Source organism: Xenopus laevis, chromosome 1L, assembly GCF_017654675.1.
Source record: "Xenopus laevis strain J_2021 chromosome 1L, Xenopus_laevis_v10.1, whole genome shotgun sequence".
Lineage (NCBI taxonomy): Eukaryota > Metazoa > Chordata > Amphibia > Anura > Pipidae > Xenopus > Xenopus laevis.
The window spans coordinates 46,882,450-46,907,195 of record NC_054371.1 but is presented as its reverse complement, the minus strand read 5'-3'; the positions used below and the strand labels follow the sequence as shown (position 1 = coordinate 46,907,195).

Genomic DNA, 24,746 nt, shown 5'->3' with positions numbered 1-24,746 from the left:
GTGACTGTTTAAATCTAATTATTGATTGGTTGTTATGGGCAACATCACCAGTGATGTTTGTCTCCAATGTTAATAAGTACAACCCAAAGCATGTACCTGTATTTGTGGTGCACATATAGATATAGGTACTGTATATAGTATTATGGTAATTATAGTATTAGGTAATATCTTTATCTGTGTTGTCATATCCTGTGTGGCTGAAGATCTATGAGCTGGACAAAAGTTAAGCCCTGTATCTCCAGCATCCTCTGTTATTATGATGCCTCTAAGCTTTTCTTCTACTTAGAGTATTTGTAGCATCTTGTATAATAAAAATCGTATACATGGCTGTGTGTTATTTAAATACGTTTGCCATGGGAGTTGTTTTTATGCACTCACTGCATGACAACGTTAGAGTTAACTGATGTCTCCCAATGGGTTTTGTTCAATCTATATTGCAATCAGCACTTATCTTCATTCACTGGGAAACATGAGATTGTTTAACTTATGGTTTTCCAAGTGGTGAATGCATAGAACTACTTTGCACAACAAAACGTTTAAAAAATGAACCCTAAGAGCCCAGTGGATACAACCAACATCTGTAGACTAGAAAGGTGACCAAAGAATAAACAAAATCCTAACAATATTGAAAGAAATATGTAAGTAACTGGACGGACACAAAAAAACAAAGTAACACAAAAAGAGACAGTGCTCTTGTCTAGTGAGTAATACCTTTTCCTTCATCCTGGATGTCAGAGACTCTAGTCCAGCAGGATAAGTTTCGGAAGGATTTGCATCTTCCCGGGAGCTCTGCATAACAGCCTCCATGTTGGTTTTTGTCTTCCATACTTGTCGTCTTGTTATGAAAGGTTTCAGGAATTCAGTATAAGACACCCTGCACAAGAGTTCATATTAGTTGGCTGAAGAAATAGTCCAGTTATACTTAGAAATTGTAGCACAGAGTTGTACAGTCAGAATGTTATTATCTTGTTGGATATGGGTCTCAGTAAGAAGGACATTTTAGCCGGGCATAGCAGAGTCCAACATAATAGTTTCAACAACCCTTAGGATGCCTGGAACCAAAGTCTTCAGCACCTCTGCCTACTTTACCTCCTGCAAAGTTTTTTTCCTTTTGAGGATTTGGAGAGTGAGATTGAGGTTGATTTTTCTAATTGGGTTCATGATGTTTTAGGTGAGTAACCTCTCTGTCTCCATTTTTCTGTACTTATACTTAGGGTGGCTTTTTGTATTGTGCACTTAGTAAAAACTTGTAAATATGTTGTATAAAAATATGTATAAATGTGTTTGTTAATCATATGATGAATTTTTATGATTAGCTTTTAAAAAACACTTGGATTTGAACAGTTACAAAGCAGGTATAGCACCCTTAATCAGTGGCGTAACTAGATGTTACTGGGCCCCACAGCAAAATAATTTTAGGGCTCCCAAAATATCCAGTGGTTGCCCTGTATTAACAATATATATTAAAATTCCTAATTAATTAGAGCCTTATGGTGCCCCCTATGCCTCTTGGGCCCCCCTGCAGCCGCAGGGTCTGCTTCCTCTGTAGTTACGCCCCTGCCCTTAATATTTCATTACTATCTATTATAGAAAGTTTAGACTTTCTTTGTTGCACATTCACTGTTATGTAATAGAGCAAAAAGGCTCAGTACAATAATAGAATATAAATTAATACAATGCATTTGTATTGAATATTAAAATATAGGCCAATAAAATTGCAGAGGGGCGAAATAATGTTGGGCATATTGGGTAAAGATCCACACTAGCAAAAGGAGCAGATCTTACCATGTATGGCCAGTTTAACGTGATACTGATGCTAAAAACTACTTTTTAAAATATGAATGTACATTAAAAGCAACCTGATCATTTGTGGCTGAGAGGTCTGTTTTTGTAATTGTAAGTAATTGTTAGTTGAAGTTCCTAAACCCGACTGTTTTGCCAAACTAACTGTCCCATCTCAGCCTGTCAGTAAAAGTTTCTAATGCTAACGGACTCCTGCTGCAGAAATATGGCAGCCCCCTTATAGATGAACACGGGGAGTCAGAAAGGTAATGTAAAAGCTTTGAGTAAATACTTTTTGACTAAAATTATAAGTAGCAAACAAAGCCAGTAATATGATAGATGTAAAAATGGTTTAATTTCTGGTGTCAGTGTCAGTAAGTGCTAAAGAGGAGTCCATAGAGCTTACAACTTTTCTTATAAATACAGAAAGAGATACATACACAATGAAAGTTGAGTGTTGACTTACCGTCCATCCGCATTGGATTCAAATTTTTTTGCCAACATCTCACGCTCGTATTCATTCAGATGTATACACAGCTCAGTTAGAATATCCTTAAATTCTTCTTTACTGACAAATCCTGTGCGGTATGGATCAAGGTCTACAAATTCTCTCTGCAAGTCATCCCACAGGTACTCCACCTACAATTGACACTTGGACATATGAATAGAACTAAGGCAAATAAACAACAGGCCAGCAAGAAAGACAGGCGACTTTGGTGGGGGGTGGGGTAGAAAAATACATGAAATGTGCAAAAAGTCAGAATCAGCTTGTTGCTTTTGTGCCCTAATATATTCAGTATATATTTATTTTAATTAGAACATCTGAAATCTCACCGTTATCTTTCATTTGTAGATATGTCTTTATATCATGAATCCAAATGAAGGCCAGAGGGCTTTTTATACGTTGTAGTGTAGTATACAATCATTTAAATATGAATAAGCCCCCTTTATTAGGTTTACTTTATAGTTATCCTAGTTATCCCTACATGAAAAAAACTGAGCAGCACTGTTCTACAATATAAGATTCATTCATGCTAACTAGCGCCTGTCCCTTAGCCATACAATGAGGGTTCAATTTATGATTCTGCATTTTGGAAATGGTCCTGTAAAACGTGAAATAGCCAAATTCAAAACTTTCTTGAAATAAAAAATCACAGATATCTGACTACCAAGTAATAATTTTGCAAAATTCTCTGACATTACCTTGGCCCGAACGCTATCTATAAGTATGTCAGAATCACAGTTAAGCTTCTTAGAGCGAATCTTGAAATCCCCGTCTCCTTTCTTTGGGGGGCTAACTTTTGCATTGGGGTAGCAGGCGGATTTGGGTGAATAACCAAAATGCCTCACAAACTCCAGGAAATCCAGGGTTTTGTCCTGATTGGTGATGAATGTTTTCCAAAGCTTACGGATTTCTCCCCGAGTGACAGCAGGCTGGATATCAAACCTTTGTGAAATAAAACAGGAAAATCATAATTAAAATGGAAAATAAAGGTAAACTTAAAAATATTTATAATATGTATATTATTTTCACAACATACAGGTGCAGGAGAAGACTAAAGACTAAAGTTATAGTTTTGGCCCCCCCTCTCACCGTTAGTAGCCTCACTGTCCCCAGCGGGTCAACTTATGGGCAGCAGTATTACTGAACCACACCTGCCCAATAGTGATGGGTGAATTTATTCGTCAGGTGCAAATTTGCTTTGAATTCCCGTGATTCACCGGTGGCGAATAAATATACAAAACTGCCGTGAAAATTCACCAGCGAAAATACGCCGGCATTAAAAAAAATTGGATTCCGCCGGCTGGCTGGCATCAAAAACGGCCGCTGGAGGCCGGCTGGCATCAAAAACGGCCGCCGGCATCAAAAACGCCGGCACCTTTTCGTGAAATTTTTTCGCAGTTTCGCGAATTTCGCGGGAAAGTCGCAAATTTTCCGGCGAAGTGGCCCAAATTCGCCCATCACTACTGCCCAATGGAGAGTTTGTAATATACACATTCACACATTTATTTATACTGAAGACACATACTCTACATACCTCTTTAAAAGTAAATACATATTTTCCTGAGTGAGACGTCGTGAGTTCATTTCATCCAAATCTTCAAATTCTTTCTCCACCGCTGCATAGTTTTTATGAAGGAGGCCTTTTATTATTTTGAACAACTTCAATACACAAGCAGAGATAAGAGGAGCGATGAAACGTATTACTGCATATACAGTAGTATTATTGTACTTCTGTATCAGAGCCATAGATAGTTCTAACCAAATCTATTTGAATCTGACATGTGAAGGGTTAATAAAATTTTTTTCTAAACACGCTATTTTTATCTGATGTTTTTTTAGATATTTAATGCAGACTCCCCAACCAAATTATTATTTTAATGTTCATCATTTCATAGTTGCTGAATGATGAATTGGGCAGTTAGTTCTAGTGTCAGTTATTTCCCCGATCCAATTTGATTATATCATTAGTAAATAATAGTCTGTCCGTGGGGGGCTTTAAATACTGTGCAGGCATGAGATCAGTTATCAGGAAACCCATTATCCAGAAAGCTTCGAATGACAGGAAAGCCATCTCACACAGAATCTATTTAAATCATATAATTTAAGTTTTTAAAAAACATTTATTTTTTCTCTGTAATAATAAAACAGTACCTTGTACTTGATCCCAGTTAAAATAGATTTAATCCTTAAAACAATCCTAAAGGATTTAGTTCATGTTTAAATTATTTTTTTAGCAGACAAAGTATGGAGATCCAAATTATGGAAACACCCCTTATCCAGAAAGCCCAGGTCCCAAGCATTCTGCATAATAGACCCCTGTACTAGGGTGGAGAGAAGCAGGCCTTTCCCTCTAGATGTCAGTATGGCTCTAAAATGCCCAGGTAGAAAGGGTATGCAGAGGAGCCCCTCGTTGAACCACCTATATATACATCTAACCCTAATACCAGCAGTACAGCATCACAATAGAAAGAGCTACTCAGCTATAAGCCCCTATTTAAAGGTAAACAATGCCAACAGATTTTAAACCGTTAAAAACAAAATTTAAGTAAATTACCGAAATGCTTAGAGTAGCAAGCTGAGCATGTTCACTTTAACATAATTTTTATGTATAGATCCCACATTAAAGCAAATAAAGGAGCACTTGAGGTGAATAAAACTGTACCTTTTCCTCCACTGCTTCCATTACACTGTGATCATATGTCGATGCTGGTGTAATTACATGGATATATATCTACATTGTGTCTTAACTACAGGGCCTCATCCTGATATAAAATACTTGCCAAAAAACAGTATGCAGGTCAATCAGATCATTCCATAGGTAGTATTGTAATTGGAAAACAATTGTGCCATTTTATGCAGATTATCAATAAAAATATGAGTATGTATACTTGCTCGGGAGTCCTCCCAGATCCAGGTTCCTTCTTATCAGCCACGTCAGACACTGAGAAAATGGTGGACTTTTCATCAAAAAGACTTGGCACTCCTCTCCTGGGGTGAGAAGATATTACACAAGTATAAAGCCATGCTGCATTTTGACTGGGCTCCCCTTATCTATTACTAGACATTTTTGTCATATTAGCTCAGCATATTTTATCATACTGAATCGAATTTGGAGGATGTACCTTTATAAGACTTTTCCATGTTTTTTAGAAAACCAGAAATCAGTGCCCACTAATGGTCATCAGAATGAAACCAAACATACAGAGGAACAAGATCACAAGATATATTTAGTAATACTTACTACATAAAGGTGGCTCTGTCATTGCAGGCCCAAGTTTTCAATTCCAGTAACCCAGATGTTATTCTTACCATGTTAATAAAGGCTACATGTTGACTTACTGGAGCAGAGATTTAAATAGAGAAAGTAAGGAAACCCAGAAGATTTTTGGGGATATTGCAATCTTCACATTTATTGTTAAAGCTACTCTTCTCTTCTATACTTTATGGTACAAGTATATGATCCATTATCCAGAAATCCGTTGCAAAATGGCCATCCAGGGTCAGACTGTGCCAGTGGGACACTGGGGAAAAAAACAGGTGGTCCCAGCCATTGTGGGGCTCGCTGGCCCAGATCTGCTCCCACCTGCCAGGCAATTTCTCCCCTGCCCCAACCTATAGAAGAAAATCACAGGTACGCACTGGACCGGGTGGGGTGGAGGTGGGCGGCTGCTGAAAGTTGCCCTGAAGTCGGTTTGGTGCATGCAGGCCCCTGATATGGCAGCCCTGGTGGGCCTGGATCCATCCCAAGTCCATCTCTCATCGACTCCATTTTAATCAAATTATTCTAAATTCTAAATTGATTTCCTTTTTCTAGTAAAACAGTACTTGATTCCAGCTAAGATAGAATCAATCTTTATGGGAGGCAAAACAATCCTATTGGGTTTAATTAATGTTAAAATAATTTTTTAGTAGACAAGGTATGGAGATCAAATTATGGAAAGACCCCTTATCCGGAAAGCTCCAGGTCCCAAGCATTCTGGAGTCTGTCCATATTACTCATCTGCTTATTGATCTGTCTGTGTGGCTGTCTAGGTATCCCCAAAAATGGCATTGCTGATGGATCAGAAATATAGTTATAAAGCTCTCTACCTCTGGATAAAGATCTCTTGTTTCATATGTTTCCTTAAATAGGGTTTATCTGCCAAATCAGGTAAAATGAATTAGCAAAAAGAATAAAAAATGTAAAAATGAGTGTAGAAACCATCTAGCAAATTATGACTGATATAGGCAGCTGCTGGGCAGCAATGAATAACAGTAGAAAATGATAAGGCAAAAAGGCAGTGCTTAGTCCAGCAGCCAAAAGAGCAAGGAAAGCTGGCTAGGAGAAGAAATCAACAGGCTACCTAATGAGTTTTATTTGCGCTTCAGTGAGCAAAACGTGTCGCCTTGAGAAGGCTAAATGCTGCAAACCTTCCAGGCTTTTGTCCGGAGTAATGGCAGGCACTTTGCATCCCTTAAGAAGGAAGGGAGGCCGTTCCAAGTCTTGGTGAGTGATGTGGATTTTAAGGGCGACCCTGGGTCATACAGAACTAATCAAGCGCAAACAATACCCAAAATTTGCCTGACAGATCGCAAGTATCTGAAGACTTTATCAAAAAGAATTAGGAATTGGCAAACACACTGGCTGCATCAAAGGATGAAATCTTTAAGGTGACAATGCAGGGGTTGGATTAAATCTTTAAAATGACAATGTGGGGGCTGGATTCAATTATTTATTCATTGTTAATTTATTTATATATGTATGTGCAAATGTCCTGCAGGTGCTGAGGAGACTGAAAGGAGCTGCAGTTCAACCCGTGCTCCATTTAGCAAATTTTTTAAGAGCCTGAAACCTTGTCATTTATGAAGCATGTGGAAGAAGGAAGAAAAACATATGCCTTGTAAATTGATGCACACTATCCAGCAACTTTGCAGGACTTTTCAGAGGAAAGGATCTTCTGAGTTTAGCTGTTTAGCGGGCAGCATAATTAGCAAATGAATGCCTATGTCAACACAGGAACAATCCAAGTAATGTGATACAAGCATCGACTGAAGTTTGGCTTCTTCTTCAGTGCCTTCATTTCTACTTTATGGATCTTTTTCATGTGATTGCAGTTATAATAGAGATAGACGGATGATAGGAAAACAATTCTCTACTTAAGGAAGCTACTAACAAAGGTTTTACATTTGCACCAGTGTTGCAGTATCACTACACAAATAAATGGATATTAATTTTCATTATTTTCTCCAGACACTGAGACAGGTCTATCCTGGGCTAGGTTTATTCTTAATATACTATTTTCAACAAACAAAGAGCAATTATGTTGTCTTTGCATTCTCCACTTCAAATTCCCTTTTGATAGTTTGTATCTATAATCTCGAACATCGAATCTTATATTCCTGTCCACTGAAGGCCCCCATACACAGACAGATATCAGTTTCAGACAGATGAAGTCGGTAGCTTTTTGGGCAGTGTATGGGGCTTCCCCGATCAATTTCTGGACAGATGTCTATCGGATGGATTTAAAAATCCCTTCGAAAAGTGGACAGCATTTGTTCTTTAATGCGGTCCTCGCTCCTACCGCCCGTATTGTTCTCGTTGTGATTCAATTGTTGGACCCTAGGGCCCACAATCAGATCAGCCCGATATCACCTACTTCCAGGTGGACATATCGGGGAGAGAGAACGTTGCCAAACGAGCAGATCTCCCTATGTATGGCCAGCTTTAGAGTCCAATACATAAGAGACAAGTGTACTCACAAGAATAGATTTTATACATTCAATCCCAGAGTCCCCCACATAAACTTGTATGAGCCTTTGCATAAAGAAGTTATCACATAGAAAATTTAGATTATAGTGACATCATAAAAGGGTCAGAGAATATTCATATCCATCAGTACAGAATCCTTATGGCGCCACAAAAGTGGTGTTGGTAGAATTTGGGCATGTCCACTGTAAATCCATTAGGTCATCACCAAAACGGTGTGGTTTGTAATCTCAGTAATCTTAATCTTCAATTTAGTTCAGGGAGCTAGCTAACGGGCAGATTTGGGGAGATTTTGTCACCTGGCGACTAATCGCCTCTTCTGTGGGGGGGGGGCGATCTCCCCGAACTGCCTTCCTTGCGACGCTTCAGTTTCCAAAGTCGCCCGAAGTTGCCTCATGAGGAAATTTCCGACTACTACGGAAATCGAAGCGCCTCGAGTGCATTGATGCTGGTGTTTTTTACTCATTATAGCAGGTGGAAGGAAGGGGGAAGGCAGTTTGGGGAGATTGTCGCCCCGCAGAAGAGGCGATTAGTCGCCAGGCGACTAAATCTCCCCGAATGTGCCTATGTGCTAAAGCCCTTAACATTCATAGTGTATTCAATGTAACTAAAGGACAGTTCTTACATGAACTCAAGTGAATGAATCATCAGAGGACCTTTTCCACATTTTCTATTTACTGTATGAGACTATTGATGGGGACCAGGGCAGTAAAACAGCATTATTAGGGCACAGAACTGCTGCGTTATACAGATAATTACTGTTACCTATGCTACAATTGAGTAAATAATACTTTGCATTTTAAAATACTTTTTTTTAAAGCGACTATTGTCTTTATTTCCTGTATGGGTCTATGTGTGGGAATACGGTATATTTACAAATAGCTGTCAAGGTAAACACATGCCTCATATGCACAATAGAGGAGGAAATAGTCTATTTGGGTTAGCAGCACTTTATAGCTGCCCTTGCTATACACTGAGGCTCACGTTTGCACTGCACAGCACAAGGGATGAGAAGTGGAAGCCGACCTTGCACAGAAGAACTTGGTGGGAGGCTGGATGTAAAACGTGACTGTCTGGAGCAAAGAACACAGCAGCTCAGCATGAGCCTGAAACTGATACAGATCAATGTCCCCACAGTTCTGCCTTTGAGGAGTCTGCTGCAATCTCCCCACTGACTGTATATACCCAAATTAACAGGACTTCACACACACACACACACATTTACTCTGTCCTCTATTATTTTCCTTTTAGCTGGATGTTTTCATTGTTGATTCCTCTGGTCAAACAATTTAACACATAATAAAAAGTGGCTGCATGATATAATAATGATAATATGGTCTGGACTGTAAGAGGGCTAATGAGCAGAGGCTGTTGGACCCCTCTGTAGCATGGGTGAACACGTACAGATAGGTATATCTCTGCCAAAACATGAAGCTGCTTGGATGAGCAAAGTTCAATATTTAATAAAGTTACTGAATTCATTGCTGTCACAAAAAGCAAAAATACAGGTTAAAAAAACCGCATATTGTATTTGTGGTTTGAATTCCAATGGGATGAATTTGTAGTTTTTCAATGTGACTCAAGTTTTCCTGTACAAACCTCAAAGAACATCACACTGCACATCTATAGTGAATGGAGTCGGACTCTAGCTGGTTACCAGACTTATCTTCTGTAATATTAATAAAACAAATTCTATAATTTTATAGTGATCACTGTATTGTAATCACTGTACAACGGAAAGATGCTTCGAATTTAAATTTGCCCATTTAGTAAATGTCAGATTTAGTAAAATTGTTTCAGCTCTGTATGATTATCATTGTGTTCATTTTGTAGCTTTCATATCCCCCATTCGCTGAAATCTTTTTGCCAGTTCAGACCTGGTAAAATGTCAGTGTTTTTTAGGTAGGTTGAAGCACTGCTCTTGGTGAAATATAACGGTGGTAGATTTTACTATGACTACTACTTACTACAAAACAAACATTCTAATTACTACATTATAGGTATGTAGTCATACCTCCCAACATTTTGGAAGTAAAAACAGGGACAACATTTTTTTTCAAACGTAAAGTAGCGTTTTTTTGACCACGCCTCTTTCTGTGACCACACCCCCTAATTACCATGTTAATTTTACAAAATTTTGCAGGTTATGAAAGTCTGAAAATATTTCTCCTTATCTAAACTGTTTTTTTGTGTCTCAAAATTGTTACAAAGTATCTTATTTGCACCTGATGGCTGTTCTGGGCTCTCTGCTAAAAGCCAATTAAGTGAGAAACTGTTTCTTTTTCTGGCTGTTCAGTGCAGAGAAAATAGGGACTTTCCAGTACAAATGAGGCAATGTGGGTTGAGCTGTCAAAAGAGGGACTGTCCCTCTGAAAAAGTGACAGTTGGGAGGTATGATGTAGTGATTCCACAGTTTTAGGAGTCGGCAGAATATCAAACCCTCCATGATGTGAAGAGCACTGTGCCATTAGCCTTAGGGTTCCAGTTCAGTTCTAGTGAACACTAAGTGGCAGATTTATCAAATATGAGTTTAGATTTTAATAAATAAAAACTCACCCATGTTCATTACAATGGGATTTTTGGAAGTGTATTTATCAAACTGTGAGTTCTAACTTTCAACCATTGATAAATATGCTTCCAAAAAACCCATAGGAATGAACAGAACATGAGTGAGTTTTTATTTATTACAATCTAAGCTCAGGGGCATACTTATCAATATTCGAGATTGTGGATTTTCCAATATTAAACATTATAAACAGTGATTTTAAATATAATTCCATTGGCTTTCAAACTAAAATCTCAAAATTTTAATGGAGAACTCTGCCACCTAGGGGCCGATTCACTAAGGGTCGAATATCAAGGGTTAATTAACCCTCGATATTCGACTAGGAATTAAAATCCTTCGACTTCGATTTAGCGCAAATACTCGAAGGATTATTCCTTCGATCGAACGATAAAATCCTTCGAATCGAACGATTTGAAGGATTTTAATCCAACGATCGAAGGAATATCCTTCGATCAAAAAAACTTAGGAAAGCCTATGGGGACCTTCCCCATAGGCTAACATTGACTTCGGTAGCTTTTAGCTGCCGAACTAGGGGGTCGAAGTTTTTTTTAAAGAGACAGTACTTCGACTATCGAATGGTCGAATAGTCGAACGATTTTTACTTCGAATCCTTCGATTCGAAATCGTAGTCATAGTCGAAGTAGACCATTCGATGGTCGAAATAGCCCAAAAAAACCTTCGAAATTCAAAGTTTTTTTTCTCTTCGAATCCTTCACTCGAAGTTAGTGAATCGGCCCCCTAATGTCTGTTAATATCCTATAGTAGTCATTAACGGGATGTACCTGAAGCATTCAAGATAGTTGAGTTTTTTGGAGGGGGGTTGACATTATTTAGAAAAAAACTTATATGGTGCCCATAGATGCAAAGATTTTTCTTGCCGAACGACTGATTTTAGCGAAGTCCGACCAATCCTTTTAAATTATCATGCAGTTTGTGGGATTCGAACGATCGTACATCTTACGATTTTTCGGCCGACATCTGTCAGGAAATTGATCGGCCAGGTTAAAAAAATCTTTATTGGTCCCAGTGCAATCTATCTATGTTTGCAGGGACAAGCAGGCAGCTCCCCTTTGTTTTCCTGGCAATATCGCCTGAAATGGTCTTTTTAGTTGATGGACAATTCGTACAATCGCATGATCATTTAGAGATAATTGAGGTCTCACGATGATGATCGGAGCTTTTAAAAATCTTTACATCTATGGCCAGCTTAAGAGTTCGACTGAATTTTGTGATGCATGCTACTGCAATAAAAAAATATTTAAATAGAACCTTCTAAAGTTTTACAAAGTCTTGCATTGATGTAAACCAATTCTTTACAAACAAGTTTCTAATTTAATTTAGGGGAATGAATGAAGGCACATTTTTAGGTGAGTTTTATTGTTGATCAAGATGAAAACTAGCAAAAGGTGTGGTGCATCCTGCCTTACAATTTACTCTAGTTTCCATGTGATATGGAAACTACCTTTCTTGTTCAATCATTAAGGGTCTGGCTACACGGGCAGATTTGGGGAGATTAGTCGCCAGGTGATAAATCTCCTCTTCTTCGCGGCGACTAATCTCCCCGATCTGCATTCCCCTGCCTTCCGCCGGCTAAAAAAAAAATCGCCTGGGGGCAGGCACACGGAGAGCTTCGTTTTCCGAATGTCGCCCAAAAATTGCTTCACGAGAAAACTTCGGGTGACTTATGAAAACAAAGCGCTCCGTATGCCTGAACCCAGGCAATTTACATTTTAGCCGGCGGAACGCAGGGGAAGGCAGATCTGGGACATTAGTCGGTGCGAAGAAGAGGAGATTTGTCACCTGGCGACTAATCTCCCCGAATCTGCCCGTGTGGCCAGACACTAAGGGCAATGGTGATTAATGTCAGCTATAAATCTCTGGTTTTGCGGGCTACTAATCTCCTGTAAGGGAGCGGCCAATGGTGAGATTTGTCGCCCGCAAAAACAATGCACGACTGTGGGCGACAAATCTCCCAAAAATGCTTCTCCACTGGAAATAATTGAAATCGCCAGCGGTATAACCAACGAATCGATCCGTTCTTCCAAAGTCACCCAAAGTTGCATTAGTAGGAAACTACGGGCGACTTTGCGATATATGTTGGTTTTAGCACCAGCGATTTCAGTTATTTGCAATGGCGACGCATTTTCGGGAGATTTGTCATCCTCAGTCTAGCATAAATAGTCGCTGGTGACAAATCTCCCAGTCTCTTCAAGTGATTTTTAAAGACTGACGTGACACATGGGTTTTAGAACCAGCGATTCACATTATTGTCAGTGGGAAAGCTTTTACAGGAGATTAGTCACCCGCAAAAGCAGAGATTTATCACTGGCAATTAATCTCTTGGTGTGCCATTGCCCATATAGCAGGGGTGTCCAACTTTTTTTTACCTGTGAGCCACATTCAAATGTAAATGGAGTTGGGGAGCAACACAACTAGGTCCCTGAGGATGCCAAATAAGGTCTGTGAATAACTATATGGTAGCCCCGATGTGGACTGGCAGCCTTCAGTAGGCTCTGTTTAGCAGTATGTCTGGTTTATATGCAACCAAAACTTGTCTCCAAGCCTGGATCTCAAAAAAGAAACATCTGCTTATAGGCCATTGAGAGCAACATCCAAGGGGTTGGTGAAGAACATGTTTCTCATGAGCCACTGAATCGGGATCACTGATCTATTGCATTCTAAAAAGCTTCATACTTAGAACTGTCCAGTAAGTAATAAGGAGCCTGAAAGATGTCAAGGGCAGTGGGTCCTATTGTTCCATAGAATTATGTTGTATAAAACCCACAGAGAATTCTGCACCAACCAAAACCACTATGAACTGTTTTAGGGTACTTATAGCCAGGACAGTGTAACTGAAAGCTCATAGTCTAGATGAGGCCCTCAGAGGTATTTTATAGTATCTAGCCTGCTCATACACTGGCTCCATAGACTTCTATGTAGTATGTCATCATTATAATAAAACACAATCCACATATATGACAGATGACTGATTTATTATTTAAAAGAAGCTGAACATCGCTGCTTATTTGGTACCTACTCTCATTGCTTAAAATACTGATAATACCGTTTTATAGTCCAGATGTTCGCTTGCAGTATCTATATCACTGCTTACTGAAGTTCATGCTTATGTGACTGCACTCGAATCGCAAAATTATTATGGTATATTGGTGTAAAGTATTTGCAATATACCAAACACAGGTAACATAAAATGTTAGTATCTGCCTTGACAAACCGAATAGGATTTTCTCAGAGGAAAAGAAGAAGAGCAGTCACACATTTTGCCAAAGTATCTAAGGAGATAGCAACTACAGGCTGAGCATTAGGCAGACACATTAGGCTAATTGTGCTTTTCTTCCCATGCAAGGTGAAAAAAATTAGATGCAAACTTTTACATTTAGAATGGCATTGTTCTTCTCTTAATCTGGCCACCATCCGAGCAGTGATCTGGATGTTAGAAAAAGGAAGAATGGAAGATATTGGCAGGGATTGAAGCCAGGGGATGAATGTAGAAATGTAGAATGGATGTTTCTTTTTTTCCTGCCTTTCAGCTGACCGTTGTTTCTGTCTGTTTTTTCAAAACTGATCCAAAGGGACAGAGAAAGTCAGTGTGGGGAGCTCTAAGGAAGACCCTTTCTACAGCTGCAGCTCAGCGGATTAGAGAGCTTCATCCACAAGGCAACATTACACAAGTAGCCTTTGAACAAAAGTCATGGATACTATTAATGATATGGTAATCCTTCATCGAGCTACCTCCCAGTAGTGATTATACTGACATGGGAAGAATATCTAAGTTGTGGATGCAACCTACAAACAACACAGTTCTATTGTTCAGGCTAAGCTTGAGCAGGAGTAACGTTTAGCAGCATCCATAATGTCACCTTTCTCCTCCTTGTATAGCAAAATCCAAATCTAAGTCTGGATTTGTTTCCCGTGAGTTCCCACACACACACATTTGGGCTATTGAAAAAAATCACATTCTCAATGACTTTAGGGATTCCTGCCTATCTGAGATCAGGACCACACAAAGGTTACCTCTGGGGGTCTGGATGACGATGTATTAATTGGCTGGTAGAGAGCACGCCTGTTAATTTGGCCTGTAAATATATCATAATTTAATACTATGTATTTTAGCCAAAAACGACATTTCCAGCTGCCTGTTTATCTTGTGCTGAGTAATAAAACTTCATCCTCTCACCAAACAGTGACTGTCTACCAGCCTGAAAACCTTATGTCAACATCTTGCTCCTATTCACTGCAACAAAAGCAAATAGCACAACAACAGACACAGAGGATGCTGAAACATGTGTATACACAAATAAATAGATTGGATGTCATTAACTTAACCCATGTAATACAGATTGCATTTTATAACATTGACCATTGGATGTATGTCTTAAGGTGGCCATACACGGAGAGATCCGCCCGTTTGGCGATGTCGCCAAATGAGCGGATCTCTCCCCGATATGCCCACCTTGAGGTGGACAATATCGGGCTGATCCGATCGTGGGCCCTAGGGCCCAACGATCGGATCCTAACGATGGGTAATGGGCGATCAGAACGCGGGACCGCATCAACGAACAGATGTGGCCGCAATCCGACAGGATTTTTAGTCCCATCCAATCAACATCTGTCCGACTTCCGGCCAGATATTGTTCGGGGAAGCCCGTCGGAGGGCCCCATACATGGGCCAATAAGCTGCAGACTCGGTTTGTCGGCAGCTTTTATAGGCCCGTGCATGGCCACCTTAACTTAGTAGTCACATAACATCAACAGCCTGTTGACACCTTGTACAGGAGACTTTTCAGCATTTTTTCACCTTAACTACTTCCAACCAACAGAATAGAGTGGATTCGACCAGACTGTTCAATCACTAAGCCTCCGTCCAATGAAGCCAATATCAAATAGAACAAGAAAGTGATGAATTTCAGTCCAACGCAGTGGGTTGCTGCAAAATCAGTGCTTTATTCGACACAACATGTTTCGAGCTAGGCTCTTTGTCAAGTGACAGCAACCCACTGCGTTGGACTGAAATTCATCACTTTCTTGTTCTACTTCCAACCAACTTCCAAGAGATGAACGAATCGAGCAGTGTAAACTGAAAACAATCAATAAAATCCAACATTGCAAATAGGAACAAACCAAATCCAACTTCTTCACAAAATATATGACTGAATACAGAACTGAATCTGAATCCATAAGCTTTTAACCTAACCCACAGTGGGTTCTCTCTGCGGGTTTTTGAGATCTGCTAGCCACTATTAACAAATGCCAGCGTAGGCAATAAAATGGATTTCGGGCCAAATCTGCCTTGCACGTGCAGGACAGTGTCTCCGCTGACATTTTTACCCTGGCTCAGAAAACATACCCTGTGAAATAAGTCTACGTTGCATATTCAGATTTGAGAGAAGTAAAAATCAGTTGTCAAAAAAAGTGTCATGTTCAGTTGTCCAGAGCTTCAGTGTCACATAAATAGTTTGGATTCAGTTAAGCTGAACACTGGTCAAATACAAATCCCTAAAAAAATTCTGGATTCTATGCACCAATAACAATAAATTATATGGATTCTATGCACCAAATAAAAAATAAAATTAAATTACATTTAAAAGAAATGATAAAACGTTACTGGGCTGAGAAAATATATGAAGGTAGCCAGAGTTTCCAGCTCTTCTTCTAAGAGAACCATTCAGAGTTCAGAATTCCCTCTAACAGAGTGTAAATGTGGGCATAGACGCCCACATAATATTGTATGACACAAAGCTTTCTATGATATTCGGTGCGTGTATGGTGGGAGACAAGACGACCGATATCGGCAGAAGATATTGATATTGATATTGGTTGGCTTGTCTATTAGGTTGGCTGAAAATTTTTTGAAGGCATCTGAACATCAGCCGCTGTTACTACTGAATCATCAGATACAGTAAAATTCTATTGTTTCTGAAAATGTATATCTGACGATTCAGCTCTGACATGTCTGTATTGAAAACATACATTTTACATCTATGGCCACCTTCATGCACAGCAGTGCCATGTGCAGCAGAGAATAGTGTATAGCAGGGTTTCTTAGGCAGATTTTCATGGTACACTGGAACCAGTCAGAAAATATACAGGAGGACCATGAAAGGATTCATCTCAAGTAGGATTTTTCATAGAGAGGCAGAAAATGGATTGAGACATTCATTTCTAAGCTTGTGTTTATTTCCTAACTGATAGTTAGGGATAGTTGTGCAAGGTACTACAGGAATGATATGCAAGATACTACAGTACAAGGGGCAGTTGTACCTGAAACATGTTGCAACAATAATAAAGTAAGCAGCAAGGATCTGCTGTGTATGAGCTCCAAAGGTTAGACCTTTGTGTACTTTGGTGTTAGATCAACTATATTTTTTTAGAGAATCTGCAAATACAGTGTTTCATGTAACTAGATATAGACAGTAGTTAATGGATTATTTATGGGTTTAATCCCTGACGATCACCAGATGTAGACAGGGTTAAAAATATGGATGCTCACATTGCACTTGCAATTTTTGCATGTGCAGTTGCATGTGTTTCAGCATATACTATTTGAGCTAGTTGTAACATGATGCAAATCTAGTACAACAGTGTGAATCAGAATGTTGAAGTCATTAAGATTTGTGATGCTTTCAAGGGATCCAAGAACTGGAACCCTATGGTTCACTACCCATTATAGGACTGAATCTCCTAGGGCCCACTGCACAAGAAAGACTGAACTGAGAATGAACTGAGATACTGTCAAAGAGACTTCCAGAGTACCCCATTTAGTTCTTTGGGTCAAACAAAAACATCAGAAATTGGGTCCAAAATGTCCCTTTGGACTCTGCACTTAAATGACCCAGTTCATCTCCAGATCTAGAACATAATTGGCAACACATATTTATTGCAATAAATCTGTGTAAAGTGAATATGGTAGCTCTCCTGTAATACACTGCCTGGGATAAACTAACAGTAGTCAAAGCATTACTAATGCATTGCACAGAACTGCTCTAAAAATGGGTGATTTATCACAATGATACTGTATGTTAAGCATTCCTGTTTATTAATTATATTGACAGTGGAAAGACATTCAAATATGATTTGCTCACTTTGGATATTAAGGTATTTTTGCCCTCCTGTCAATTGTTATTAATAATAATAATTATTAAAGTGCTTAATATGATGATGATGATGATGATTATAATTACTTGGTACAGGAACACTTGTGTTTTCAGCTGATTTTTTTGTTGTTGCTTTTTTTTAAAAGCTTGGGGCTATTTCCAGGAGCAAAAGGTTGAATCGTGGGAACCCTCTGTTTTTATTTACTCAAAAAGTAAATAAAATCAGTACACAACATTAAAGAGGCAAAAGTGTAGTTCCTGGTGCGCTGAAGGTTAATATACAGTGCAGATACAAGTTGCTTGATTTAGTGTAGTAAGTTGATCATTCATTAACCACATATTCAGTGTGGGAATAATAATAAAATTATGTTACACATAGGACTTACAGAAAATTGAACCACACAGGGGGGACACAAAATTACTTGGAGAGATGCCTATATCCTAAATGCCTCTTAGGTAAGCATTGTATTATCAGTGTATATGTTTAAATCAGAAAATCAGATGAATGCTGCAATGGTCACGTGCATATTCTGATTAATAACCCATTATTTTCTGTATGTGTGTCCTATTTGAGATTCCAATTAATAAAATATACATCTAATCCTTGGCGCAATTGTTGTAAAAGAAAAAAACATTCTAGGAAAATGAACAAACATAGGTACAGATTTGCAATAATCTATGGCTAACAATCAGGCAAATTCTTTTGTTAATATGTATGCAGTAGACTGACCACAGCTAACTGATGACTGGTTGCCATGGGTTACTACCACTGGCCAAATCCGCATTATTATTACTGAATTCCCCCTCGTGTGCATGTTTGTAAATATAATAGATCATTAATATTTAATCATATTTTGGTATTTATGCCGTATTTATATATAGGCACTTGAGGGACTGTTTCTAGGGATGCAGCTTTAAGAGGGCGGCCCTCAGGTGAAAAACAAAAATGTAAAAATAAAACTTAAAATAAGAAATTCTCTTTGCTGCCTCTGGATACTTGCCTAATAAATTTGGCGGCAGAGGAGGTTTGGGGGGTGGGTATTTGGAGGGCTGTGGCACACTTGTGTGGTAGAAAGTGATGTAATACTCATGTGCATAACTTCACTTCCTACCATGTACATGCATTACATCACATTCTGTGCATGTGTAGGCAGGGTCGGACTGGGGGGCCTGGGGCCCACCGGGACTGCTGACCAGGGCCCCCTCTGGCCCCCCGTTCCCCTCCTGTGACGCTCCGTGCATGAAGGCGTGCATGCACACACGGCACCACTCGGCGCGCATGCGCAGACAGCGATGTGCGCCGATGAAAACACTTTTTTAAAACAAACCCAAGCATTGGGAGAGGGGGTCTGGCCCGGCGGGGGGCCCATGAGGGTTGGGGCCCACCGGGTTTTTCCCAGTGTCCCACCGGGCCAGTCCGACACTGTGTGCAGGCCTGGATTTGTGGCAAGACCACAAAGTCCCAGGCCTTGGGCTGCAGAATTTCAGGGGTGGCATCTGGCTAACTGCTACATGCATTGAAAACTGGGCGCTGAGAGACAATGGCTGTCCTAGGGTCGCTGGAAATAGAACTCTGGCCCTATAGCATGTGCACTGGGGTTTGTGGGTGGGTTGCCCTTATGTCTGGACTGGTGCCTAGTTGCAGCACCGGACCAAAATACAGTGCTGAATATGTTTTACCTGTTGAGCTAAAATGGCTGCACAGAACAGATGCTGTGAATAGGTCACCAGTATATATAATGACACTACATTTTATGAAGTTATCTAATAAAGATATCATTTACCTTGAATCGAACATAGCCATGAAATGAGGATATCTGACATTTCCATCTTCATCGAGGGGAATTCTGTCAAGTAACTGTTCAAATTCTTCATCTGTAATCTCCACACCAAACCTGTTACAGAGGTTAGAGCCAGTCAATGAAAAAGTTCTCTAGGGTTATAAGTATTGAAAATAGCCTAAGCATATGGCTGCCATTAATTCTTTGTTACTGCATCAGGCCTCCCAATCAAGAGGAGCCACGTGAATATCAGAGGTTAATCAGTTTTTTCACCGCCAGAGCTTTGTGACTGAAAGAATTTGTAGCCCTGAACTCTCGTTTGACCAGTCGCTGGAATACCGGCATATTCAACCACGTCTGATTGTCCTCTATAAAAACCGTATTCACTAGGCTAAAACACTGGTATCTCTTAAACAAGCTTGTACTTGAAAAAGCCTATTTAGCTTCAATGTGAATGGAAAAAATTAACAAAAAAATGGTCTTTCGTTAAAGAAAAAAGAAATGAACCTTCACACTAAAAAAACACATTTAATAAAAGCTTGAAAATATTTGCATACGAATATTTCACTATTTTTTTTTTTATCCCTTGAGCGCAATGTAAGCGTAATCCCTAACACACTGGCATAAATCAGAATGATTTAAGAAATAAGGATGAACAAGGCATGCATTCATTATATGGAGACATTCATAAAGAACAGCTGACTTTTGGGGAGAGACGGGTGTAAAGGGGCTGGGAACAGCACTAAGTTGTCTTGTGGCAATGGTTTAAGAAATAAATGCCAGCAAACACTATTCATACCATTCTGCAGTTTGTTCATCAGTTTGACAGATGTAAATAAAGAAGAAAAAATCCCCTTTATTGTTTCAGGGATAAATATTCTCAGGAATAAAATATATGCTTAATACTCCATTTTTTCCATAACGTTATGTATATTGCAGAGATATAAGCTCATTAACATCTAAAAGGCATTTATGTGCATTGTACAATTACCCTATACAGGGCTATGAAGTAAAATATGCAAATATGGCTAATGCAATTATGGTAGCATATAAAATTCTATAAAGGTTATAAACATTAACCTTTCTTAGAATTCTAGAAAAATGTAGTGTCTATTGGCTGATGCCAAAGAAAAATGAAACATAATCCACTAGATAATAAAGATGTGTGCTTCCAATGAAGTGGCACGGGAGTATTTATTAAAGGACTACAGCAGCACAATAACACATAATGCCAGTGGAGAATGGCTTGAGTCCTAGTATAACCAGCTAGCCAATTGTTTTTATTCTGTATTGTTACATTATTTCATTAAGCTTATAAAATGCTTATCCTTACATTCGAGAGACCTGGGCCCCATTCAGCTAAGTTTATTAATAATAATAATAATAATAATAATATGTACATTCATATTGAATTCTTGACAGTAAATACATTATTGCAGAAAGTCTGTGTAAAATCAGGAACTGTTTGTTTATTTTTTAAAACCTAGAAAAAAGATCTATCTAATAATGCAGAGGAAGCCTACTGTATGTTAATGGGTTTGTTGCAGGATATCACTTGGGTACCAAATCGACAGAGCAAGATAAATCACTGTACAGAAATTATATTTAGGTTATTGGGCAGGGCCAGAAAAACTCCCAATTTCCAGCATTCACAGTGAATTTACAAAATGGTCCAAATGGATAATCTTCTTCCTTTACTCTAAAAAGTAACCCACTGTTATGTTTTTTTTTTTACTATAAATATTATTTCATATATTATTCATAATTTATTATTCATAATATGTTATATATTTAGTTATTACATATTTGTTGTGCATTTAAAGTGCACCTTGAACTGTACTCTTAAAAGTAGAGTAAGCCTGTAGTGATTTCGGCTTTAGTAGTGTGTTACAGGAATTAGCCATTGCCAAGAGCAGGAATTGGCAATTGCATCATACACTTATAAGCAGTGCCAAGCCTAGAGCTGAGGGCATCTAAGGCTAACCCCTGCACTCAATTCCCCCTGCCCCATGTGCGATGCCACTGCTCAAAGCAAGAGCTGGTTTGGGAAACTGCTTGTCTGCTGTTGTGCAATAAATCACTTGCAGTAGGTGCAACAGCGACCCAGAAGATTCAGGGCACCAGGCGTAGAGCAGGTCCAACCCTTGGGGAATACTGGCAGAAGAGGTACATGACCAGTGCCTCTTCTCCATTGAGCCTAGGCATGTGCCTCTATAGCCTAACTCTACTCCTAGCCCTGCTTATAAGGAATTTGTTTCTGAAAGTTGCTTTTTGTACTGCTGAACAGAAAATTCCCCCGCAAACCTTGTCATCACTGGGCTATCACTGGGCAGACCCAGCAGTTATATGACCTGACAGGGAACTGAAGCATATCTTTGCCTATTTAATGGCAGATCTTTGATTGGCTACCCACTGTGCCTCTGAGAAATGCAACAGAAGCATGAACAAGAATGGATCTACATTCTAAGGTGTAGGTTGAAGCTAATGATTCTTTTTGGACCAAATGTATGTTTGTGAAGATTCTCATTCATCCAGGTCATGGTATATCTGTAAAAATAAGTCAAATCAACTGGACGTGCTGTGTTTTTTTTCCTTTAAGAAGTTTCACCAGTCATCCAACTGGCTTTCTCAATTCTGAATTCATGACAGGTGAAACGTCTTCAAGGAAAAAACACAGCAAGTCCAGTTGATTTGACTTATTTCTACATATGGCCCAAATGTAATTAAAATACCATTTATCATGATGAGGGTGATATTAGAATTCTCTGCTGTATACTATATTTTTTTATGACCATGATTACACCCCCCCCCGTGTAATATAGATATCTTAAAGGGGTTGTTCACCTTTAAATTAACTTTTAGGGGCAGATTTATTAAGGGTTGAATTGAAAATTCGAATTCGAATTTTCTGGTTTTGTTATGTGTTATGTCGAATTGTGAATTATCCAAACTTGATTTGGAGAAAAAACTCGAATTGAGTTTAGTCGAAATCGATTCGAGTTTTCAAGTCGGTAAAATTAGTGTGAGTTTTAGATATTCGATTCTTTCATTAAATAACCCCCAATCTAATTTCGAGTATATTTGAATTTAAAGGAGTTTAAAAAAAATTTAATTCGAAATTCGACCTTTGATAAATCTGCCTCCCCATATGATGAGTTTGGTTTAAATTTTTATTTACTTGTGGTTTTTGAGTTATTTAGATTTTTATTCAGCAGCTCTCAAGTTTGCAATTTCAGCAATTTGGTTGCTATGGTCTAAATTACCCTAGCAACCATGCATTGATTTGAAAAAAAGACTGGAATATGAATAGGAGAGGCCTGAATAGAAAGATTAGTAATAAAAAGTAGCAATGACAATACATTTGTAGCCATACAGAGCATTTGTTTTTAGATGGGATAAGTAACATAGAATTAGCCATTCTATAACATACTTAAAGTTAATTTAAAGGTGAACCACCCCTTTAGGGTAAGGGCACACGTTAAGATTCAGGGAGATTTAGTTGCCCGGCGACAAATCGTCTCTTCTTCGAGCGACTACTCAACTAGAATCGAAAGCGCCGTTGGGATGGCACTCGGAGCGCTTCATTTTCCGAAGTTGCCCAAAGTTTCCTCGTGACGCAATTTCAGGCAACTTCAGGCAACGGTGGGAAGGCTTTTCTGAGAGATTAGTCGCCCGAAGAAGAGACAACTTGTCGCCGGGTGACTAAATCTCCCCGAATCTTAGCATGTGCCCTTACCCTTAAAGGGATACTGTCATGGGAAAAAACATTTTTTCAAAATGAATCAGTTAATAGTGCTGCTGCAGCAGAATTTTGCACTGAAATCCATTTCTCAAAAGAGCAAACTGATATTTTTATATTCAATTTTGAAATCTGACATGGGGCTAGACATATTGTCAATTTCCCAGCTGCCCCAAGTCATGTGACTTGTGCTCTGATAAACTTCAGTCACTCTTTACTGCTGTACTGCAAGTTGGAGTGATATCACCCCTCCCTTTTTCCCCCCAGCAGCCAAACAAAAGAACAATGGGAAGGTAACCAGATAGCAGCTCCCTAACACAAGATAATAGCTGCCTGGTAGATCTAAGAACAACACTCAATAGTAAAAACCCATATCCCACTGAGACACATTCAGTTACATTGAGAAGGAAAAACAGCAGCCTGCCAGAAAGCATTTCTCTCCTAAAGTGCAGGTACAAGGCACATGACTGGGGGCAGCTGGGAAATTGAAAATGTCTAGCCCCATGTCAGATTTCAAAATTGAATATAAAAAAAATCTGTTTGCTCTTTTGAGAAATGGATTTCAGTGCAGAATTCTGATGCGTTTTCCGATGACAGGATCCCTTTAATCTCCTGGTGCTGTTTTGTGGTACAGCCTCTGAAATGATACTTGAGGAAACTTGAGGTTTCTTGAGGAAACCTTTTTGCTCCAATTGAATTTGTCTACCTTGATTATTCTTGCACTTGCAATAACTGCAAATTTATTGTACTACATACAAAGACTCTTATGCATAGGAGCTGCACGAGAACCAGTGCTGGAATAATGGCAGGATTAGGAAACAATAGCACCAATGAAAGAGATTACAATTCCGAGACACCGAGGAAGATCGCAGAGAAGCAGCAGGTGAAGAAAATTTAGGTGGATGCAGACAAAACTTAGTGTCCTGCAAAGCCAATCTTTTTATTAAAGTAAACTGAAAGCTTTAAGTTTTCTCCCTCTAAAGCAGCGATTGTTGTAAAAACCTCTTTTCAGCTCAGCCCTCTTGGAGGTCAAGTATTTGGTCAGGGCCACCATTAGTTCATTACAACATCAGCATAAACCTAGGAATTTCCTGGACAGCAAAACAGGCTTTCTCTATTGAAATGTCACCCTTTTGGCCTATTAAGCTGAATTTCACTGACCAGTTATACAATCCCCAACAGGTCCCAGTCTGTGTATCACTACTACAGGTATGGGACCTGTTATCCAGAATGCTTGGGACCTGGGGTTTTCCAGATAACAGATCTTTCCATAATCTGGCTCTTTACTAGAAAATCATGTCAACATTAAAAAAAACTAATAGGCTAATTTTGCTTCCAATAAGGATTAATTATATTTAGTTTGGATCAAGTACAAGCTACTGTTTTATTATTACACAGAAAAAGGAAATCATTTTAAAGTCTATGGAGTCTATGGAAGACAGCCTTCCCATAATTCAGAGCTTTCTGATAACAGATCCCATACCTGTATGTCAAAATTAAAAAACATTTACTCAT

At 39.0% G+C, this 24,746-nt stretch overlaps 1 protein-coding gene across 2 annotated transcripts in view; it reads right to left on the bottom strand.

The window, feature by feature from the left end:
• Positions 1-24,746, bottom strand: part of LOC108698714 (EF-hand calcium-binding domain-containing protein 6) — a 61,527-nt gene that overhangs the window by 6,685 nt on the left and 30,096 nt on the right. For both annotated transcript variants that reach the window (XM_041589054.1, XM_018230424.2), the window contains exons 13-18: positions 19,496-19,606; positions 5,176-5,275; positions 3,822-3,946; positions 2,986-3,229; positions 2,249-2,421; positions 712-874 (exon numbers count right to left, since the gene is read on the bottom strand). In XM_041589054.1, coding sequence (XP_041444988.1) covers positions 712-874; positions 2,249-2,421; positions 2,986-3,229; positions 3,822-3,946; positions 5,176-5,275; positions 19,496-19,606 — 916 coding nt within the window. The remainder of the gene's footprint in view (positions 1-711; positions 875-2,248; positions 2,422-2,985; positions 3,230-3,821; positions 3,947-5,175; positions 5,276-19,495; positions 19,607-24,746) is intronic.